The 8,138-nt window shown below is 37.0% G+C and overlaps 1 protein-coding gene across 1 annotated transcript in view; it reads right to left on the reverse strand.

The window, feature by feature from the left end:
- The window catches only part of arid5b (AT-rich interaction domain 5B), a 110,598-nt gene extending 107,858 nt beyond the window's left edge, over positions 1–2,740 (reverse strand). The window contains 1 exon segment of the mRNA XM_037697499.1: positions 2,629–2,740. Coding sequence (XP_037553427.1) covers positions 2,629–2,740 — 112 coding nt within the window.
- Positions 2,741–8,138: the final 5,398 nt, after the last annotated feature.

Genomic DNA, 8,138 nt, shown 5'->3' on the forward strand with positions numbered 1-8,138 from the left:
TATATTAAATGTATTGGTCTCAGTCTTCAAGAGGTTTAGTTTATTTTGTCTTGAGTCAAAGTCTTGTGAAGAGTTGACATTTTGCTTCTAATATGCTAACAACATGGGAAGATAACCCGTTTAAAAGCAATTTTTTTAATTACCATATTTTTCAGACCATAAGGCGCATTAAGCAAAACAAAACAATCCGATAAGTCAAACTTTATTCAACTCATTCACAATAACTACATAAAATCGGTTCAAGGTCAGTAAGTACAACCGTAGTTAATACATAAGATGCACCTGACTATAAGGCTCATTGTTGATTTTTGAGAAAATTAAAGGATTTTAAGTGTACCTTATAGTCCGAAAAATACGGTGTTGAAACACATTCAAGTAAAAAAAAAAAAACAACCTTAGAGCCATTCATGTGAGCGCTACGTTTTATCTTGAGTAATTTTCTTTTGCATCACATATTTGTGCAGCTTGAGTATGCCACAGATGTAATTTTGATCTTTCAAAATGTCATCTCCAAAACACAGTGGTTCACAGATTTTTAATTCAGAGGACAGAAATAAGAAATCTGTGGGATAACTCGTTGGTTTGTTAAGAATATTTTTGTCACAGATGAAGCAAATCAGAACTAATTCATCTATGAGCTATGTTTAAGGTTTTTCCATAAATAGTTTTTGATATTGTGAAATTATTTTTTTTTTTTACATTTAAATGGTAAAAGATCCGCACTTTAAAAAGTGTATTTTGATTGACAGAGCTGTTTGCAATGTTTTAGTTGTTGATTCACACATGATCTCTTTATATATGAAGACTTTTATTGCTACTAACACACATTTTGGGCAGTCTGATATTTGTTGCTGTGTCTGAGCACACTGCAACATGCAAAACTGGTAAACTGGGCCAGTAATAAGACTGACGGGAAAACAAATGGTCAGCGATGGGCACAGTTAACCAAAAAGTCAGTTTCGTTAACCCATATTCCGCTAACTAAAAAATGTACTTTGCTAACGTTAAACCACTTAACGGTGAAAACATTAGTGGAAGTTAATGCTAAACTGCTAACCGCTGAGATGACTGTCACTCATTCTGCGTCACATGTCTTCATCTCCTAGTTGAAGATGCGTTGACCAATCACGTCTTGTCACGTGTACACGTAATAAACCAATGACGTGCCTAGCGGACTTTTCGAGACACGCCCACAACAGACAGGAACAAGCTTGTGAATTTTGTTAGTGAACGTAAAGTTGGCGAAAGCTAATTCAGCTAACAGTTTCCAAAGTTAGCAAAAATGCTAATCTGCTAAACGAAAAAACTACTTCTGCTATTAGCCGTTAGCGGATTAGCTCAATTGTGCCCACCACTGAAATTGGTCTTTTTTTTTTCCAAACACGCTAACTTTTTACATTTAGGAGTTTTTTTAAATCATGCTAGCTCTGAGAAGAATTTTCCTCATTCAGTGCAACCCTCCAAAACCCATGAATTAGTAGTTTACGTGATAGTTTAATGTTTCCAACAACTGGCTGTTTATAGTAGCTCACTGGAAATCTGCTCACTCTTTTTGAATGCTTTCTGTCAGGATCTGTTTAATCTAATTTTTCTTGATAGCATTTTGTGTTATTTTTAGATTTATTTTATTTGTTAATGTTTTCTAGGTGTCTCAGTATTTTCCCAGTGTCCCCTGTACCATAAAGTGCATCTTCCTCAGTTTCTGCTCTTCAGCTCTTGCCCCGCCCACTCTCACCTGTTCCCGCCCACTCTCACCTGTTCCCAGTCGTCATTTTGCTCAGGTGTCTCCACTCCACTCCTCTCATCCGTCTCTGTCCATAAAGTCCCTCACCTTTTACTTCACATTCGGTCTGGCATTGTGTGTGCTTCATGTCATGTCCTGGTCTCCTCAGTGGTTTCTCAAAGTTTGTTAATTTGTAGTTTTACTGCCTTTTCAGCCTTTTGTTTTGTTTAATATAGTGACCCCTCACCGATCGCGGGGGTAACATTCCAGAAACGCCAGCGATAGATGAAAATCCACAAAGTATCAACGTATATTTATTTTTAATATATTTTATATATATTTGAGGCATTATAAACCTTTCCCACACTCCAACACACCTTTCCCATAATACACTTCATACGCTCTTAAACACTTAAGCAATGGTGATGATGACAATGAGGTGACTGTACAGTACTGCACAACATGTACAGTACACACAATATAAAACAAACAAAAACAAACAAAAAAACTGAAGTCGCAAAAAGTGAACCGTGATAAGTTTTTGTCTGAGCTTCTCGTGCCGGTCTGTGTACCTGGGTCCAACCTTTACAAAGTGTGACACTTTCAAGCATCTGTTAGGATTCAAAGTATTACTGTGGTTGTATTTTCAACTACACTGATCAGGTAAAGTGATAATGTTGTTCCATATTTCTTTAAAAAAATCTGGATCCCATTGATTGCATGAGTGTTACATTTTTAACCAGTAACACCAACGAAATCTCCATAGGAAATGTTTAAAGAACACAAAAAAAGTAACCTCTAAACTTTTCAGACACAAATAGTATAAAAGGCGATGGCATTTGTGCTAAAAGCCCTGGTACTGCACCCCATGATGCCCCACACTTCTCAACCTCCTTACTCTTTACCCCAGCCCTGCATGGAGAGCTTTTCAGACGGCACATTATTGAGCAGGTTGTCATGATGTTGTAGTTGATACGAGTCACGATGGCAGTGAAGCAAGGTGTGTAAGGTCGTCATGCTTCAATAACATAAAACATGTACAGTATCTGCTTTGATGTGTCAAAAAGTTGGCACTTTGAAGGGAAAATATGAGCTCTAATCAACAAAATAACAAGTGAAAAATTATTACAATAGAAGCTGAAATTTTTAAATGAGGATACTGAGCGGCACGGTGGCTCAGTTGGTAAAGCTGTTGCCTCTGTGAGAAGGTTGCTGGATCAAATCCTGGCTCAGGACCTTTCTGGGTGGAGTTTGCATGTTCTCTCCGTGCATGTGTGGGTTTTCTCCAGGTACTCCAGTTTCCTCCCACAGACCAAAAACATGCATGTTAGGCTGATTGGTAAATCTAAATTGTCCCTAGGTGTGAGTGAGAGAGTGCATGGTTGTTTGTCTCGTTTGTCTCCATATGTGGCTCTGTGATGGACTGGAGACCTGTTCAAGGTGTCCCCCACCTTTCGCACAGTGATAGCTGGACATATGCACCAGTGACCCCAGCGACCCAAAAAGGAAGAAGCGGGTAAAGATAAAGGATGGATGGATCAGGATATACTCACAACGAGTTTCACAAGAGACCAAGGTGAATTTAAACCAAAGTCTTTGAATTCTGCATCACGTCCGAACACTTTATTGAGTTTGCATTTGAAATCACTAAGCTGTTTGGCAAGTTTTCTAAAACCAATACTTGACAATGTCCTATGTTTTTTTTTTGCTTTTTTTTTTGTCACCAAGTCTCAATAACAGCTCCGATTTATGGCAAATAAAATGGAAATTTACAAACAACGAGCTCAACTAAGCAGAGAATGACTAATGAATGAAGAAAACAACATAATGACTAGTATACCAATAAAAACAGCTGGGATTTGTATGTTCACTTGTTACCGGACAGGAAATAAACAAGGACCTTCTTGATAAACATCGTCATCCTGCAGATGATGCTTTTCAACCTCATTGAGACTGCTCACTTTGCCCTTCACACCCTAAACAATATAGCATTGTTTTTCTTTACCTTAACCATTGCAATCTGGAAACCAGCAGACTTTGCGTCTACATTTGGAGAATAAGTGCTCAATAAATAAAAACAATACAGAATATGAATATTTAAGTTAACTAAATGGCTGCTTTTGTGGCTGCAGAAGACTCTCAGCTAGTTGACAGTTAATGCACCTAATGGCCCTCATATAGGTGTTTATGGTTGCTGCTTTTAGCTTTCTGACCACTGAACTATTTCCAAAGATTTTTGTTAATATGAGTATTACACACACACAAATAAAGTCAGAGTGAAATAATTGAATTTTTCTTCAAGAAGCATCTCTAAAGTGATTAAAGCGTCACAGAAATCCTCTTCAGTTCAAATCCATATTTGCTCTTCTCTTTTTCTCCTCCAGAACGTTAATGAGGTGTTCTGTCCAAATAACTGGATCCTGGCTCTTCATCAGATCCTGCTCATCCTCCTCATCTTAGGGAAGTGGCTTCTCCCCCTTGGAGACGGCGTCACAAAAGACCAGCTGTCTCAGCTGCTGCTGATTTTTGTCGGCACAGCAGCCGACATCCTGGAGTTTACCAGTGAGACGCTGGATGACGTCAAGTACGCTGCTCGATGTTCTGCATGTTGCGATTCTCAGTGTTCTGTGAATTTTTTTGAGTGGACCATGCAAATAAAGGGATTTCAAATTAAAGGGATTGTTCAGATATTTTGAATTGAGATTCTGTGGAGAGGTTACGAATAATTCATACCAACTTCCATAATTTTGGATAACAATTTTCATGCTTGAGTCTGAAATGTCTGTATGCATGTGCATGTCGTTGAAATACAAAAATCACAGCACCAACTAGTGATCTTGCATGGAAACTCCTGTGGATTCAATGTGCACAATAATTGTGTAAATTTTCCACATTCATCATGGGAATATCTCTGTTTCCGGAGGTCGTTCATGTGTAAACTTGGCCTCAGTTTGGAGAAATACTGTAGTTTAATGCTACATTCCATTTGTTCTTGGCATTTCCGAGATCCAAGTGAAAACAATTAACTGAGACACCCTCTGAATTTGAAAACCCAACTTCGAAAGTCAGAAAATCTTACCAACACTAACCTCAAAATCTAATATATATAGCATGCAAAGCTTTAGCTGCCGTAATAAACGCTTTATTTTGACTTCTATCAGTTTGCGTCTCAGTAATCCATTTACACACATTGTACTTTATTAGACGTTTGTTTGAACGCCCAGATAAAGGAAATGATCGACGTTGTTAGCTTGAATTGTCAATAGTTATCCTGGCCATTGAGCACATTTATTAACAAATCTTAACAGGTTCACAAGTTGCTACTGGAATTTGGTAAAGCTGGGTTTGAGGTCATACAGCGATCTGAGTTTTGAGGTAAACAGAACCAGCAAAACTATAACCAGGCTGACAAGCTAGCTATATAACACAAAGAAGATTGCTGCCATCTTAAAACAACTCCAATCTCAAATACTTTGCAGCAATTCATGCAAATGTTACTTTATGAACATAAAAATTTATTATTGCATGGCTATTTTAATAAAATGGGTTTTTGCAAGAGCAAACAGTGACAACTACAGTTAGCTGTAGCACTTTCTATGCAGCCTGGCATAATTCCACTAGGATTGCCATATTTCTGGTGGCACAGCGGCATAATAAAAAAACTGACAATATAGTAAATGTTAGTAATAAATATCTTGCATGAACAATTGTGATTTTTTTGGGAATAGAGTTGTTTTAAAATTGCAACATTCCACTTTGGTCTTTGGTTCGCTCAGACTGCTAGATCAGAAAAAAAAACTATTTTTCTTACGGTCAACACAAGGCCATCCACAACAAGTAAGATATTCATTGTTAATACCCTTTCCACAGAACCCCACTTCAAAAGTGGTATTTCTTCTGAAATGTCTGATTTAAACTAAAGTGTACACTTGTGTCTATCTTCTGCAGAGATAACTCTCCTCAGCTGGTCTACATAATCTTGGCAGTGTGGTCGTGGAGCATGCTGCAGTTTCCCTGTCATCTGTGTGGTCAGTATCGTTGGTGCCTATAAGGCACTAAGCAGGGACACTAATGTGGGAAAAACTAAACAATGTTTATAAGAGAAACCTTCCAGTCATGTCTGGGCGGAGGCATAGAGTAAACAGAGAAAAGTAAATCAGCTGGAATCACTTGCTCTCTCGTCTTAGTTGCAGTTTCTTTTTGTTGTTTTATCTGGAGACAAAAATCTGTTTTCACTTCCCATGAGTTATGAATGTCCCCAAGAGGGTTTTTATCAAAAATACATGTCCAAACCGTAAGTTGTAAAACCATATCTGATCAGAAATGAGTGCTGAAGAGGTTTGAATGAAGGCTGGTTATTGTTCAGTCATTATCAGCTCTAGGCCGTGCTGAAACAAGGAAGCCATTACCAGAAAAAGCCCCACATATTATTTATTTATGTGTTTTTTGACTGGTTATAGTAAGCACATAAAATGTAAACCTATAGCCTGAGGTCTGAAGAAGCAAATGAAGAAAGAGACATAAGTTTGTTATTATACTTACCACACCAGACTAATGATCTAAATGGATTTAGGCATGTTAGATGATCCACACTAAATGGATGCTGATACTTTCCTCTTTGATAAAATGACACTGAATATTGCAGTAAAGGGTGAAATACATAGATTTTAACTGATGTTTTTTTTGGAAGTGCGTAATCTGTTTGTTTTTCTTGTAAAAGTTGCCTTTTTTACAGGCACGTTATGTTGAAATACTGAGTAAACACGCAACATACAGAAACAATATGTTCAAACATGCGAGTTTCTGACTCGTTCTTTTACCTCAGATATTGTCTCAAGAGAGGGATGTTTCCCAAACTATCTTCAGATGTTTGCGTTATCTTCATCAGCAGACAGAGTCTGTCCACTTGTCCTTAACAGAGGTTAAAAATGTTAATTTTGATGACAATATCATTGGAATTCTTCATGTTTTCCCAAGATGATGCTTGATAATGAAAATTATGTGATGTACACATATTTAAACATTACACATATATATGATTTCCACAGGGGAAAAAAGCACCCATTTAAAGGAATCTTATCACAGATCAAAAGAGGAAGGACATTTGTAACTCTCTTGAGCGTTTAAAACCACAGAACTTTTTCTGTGAGTCATCCCGACAAAGTCCAGATGTGCTGCACGAATCTAAGCTGGGAATGATCTAAACCTCCAGAGCTGTTCATTACCAAGACAACAGATAATTAATTACAAGCAGTTTGATACTGTATGCTTATTTAATTCTAATAAACGACGACGTCCAATCTAACACCAGCTTCTCCAAATGTTTGCTTACAGTTACTTTTAATGTGCACGGTTACGTAAGAATCAAGCTCAGTGGAAGTGAGCTGAAAGGAAGCGGAGGTCTGCTGGAGTCCAGTTAAACATTTTGAACTAATCAAGTTTCCTAATTGCCTGAAATGACTTGAAATGATCAAAGTGGCAGCCACGAGTGGAGCTGAGGAGTTCCCAAGATATAAAGAATAAGAGCTTAGTGCATTTATTATTATTTGCTTCGGCATAAATGCAATTCTTCATGAAAGGTGCAGACATACTGTGGTTATACTCGTGCTAATTGAGATTTTTATTAATAAATGACAGGACAAAGAGAATAAGTAGCTTTTTAAGCTGAGCGCTATTTGAAAGCACACATAATGTAGCAAGATAATAATAATAATAATAAAACAAAAGGGTTATTTTTGTAGATTCATATTTGTAGTTGCAGTTTTCCAACAGGAAATATTGCATCTTGTTAGTGCTTCTTTTTTTTTTTGTTATTGTTGTTCCATGAGCTCTTAAATTTCCATTTTCCTATTTGTCTTTGACCTTGTAATGCTGTTCTCAGAGGATTTAATGCTAGATCTTTGATCAGAGAAGAAAAAATAAGAATAAGACATCACAAGATGTCAGATTTCAAGGTTTGTAACTTGTGGACGGTTGTTCCATTTCATTCCAGTTCAAGTCAACTTTATTGTCATTCTCATCACATGTGGTACATGAGGTGGAACGAAATTATGCATTCAGGGTCCCAATGATAGCAAAAATATAAAGTGTAAAGAAATAGTATATGAGGATCTAAGATATAAACTAAGATATACGCTAAACGAACGCCAAACGGTACACTAAAAGATCTAAGAAATACACTAGACACTAATAATGTAAAATAATGTGGCGTAACAACAGCTTTCGTCTTTTAAATTCAAAATCATTTCTTAAAACATTGATTTGCACAATAATCCTAAGGTATTAAATACAATACAATACAAGGCAAAACATTGAGCTTATTTTCTTGCCAAGTGAACAAAGTTTCACACATGAAATGTAGTGGATCAATAAGACTGTCTGCACAATTTAAAATAGATCTTACTCCCCACAGCTT

Source organism: Nematolebias whitei, chromosome 1, assembly GCF_014905685.2.
Source record: "Nematolebias whitei isolate Nwh7 chromosome 1, NemWhi1, whole genome shotgun sequence".
NCBI classification, from domain to species: Eukaryota; Metazoa; Chordata; class Actinopteri; order Cyprinodontiformes; family Rivulidae; genus Nematolebias; species Nematolebias whitei.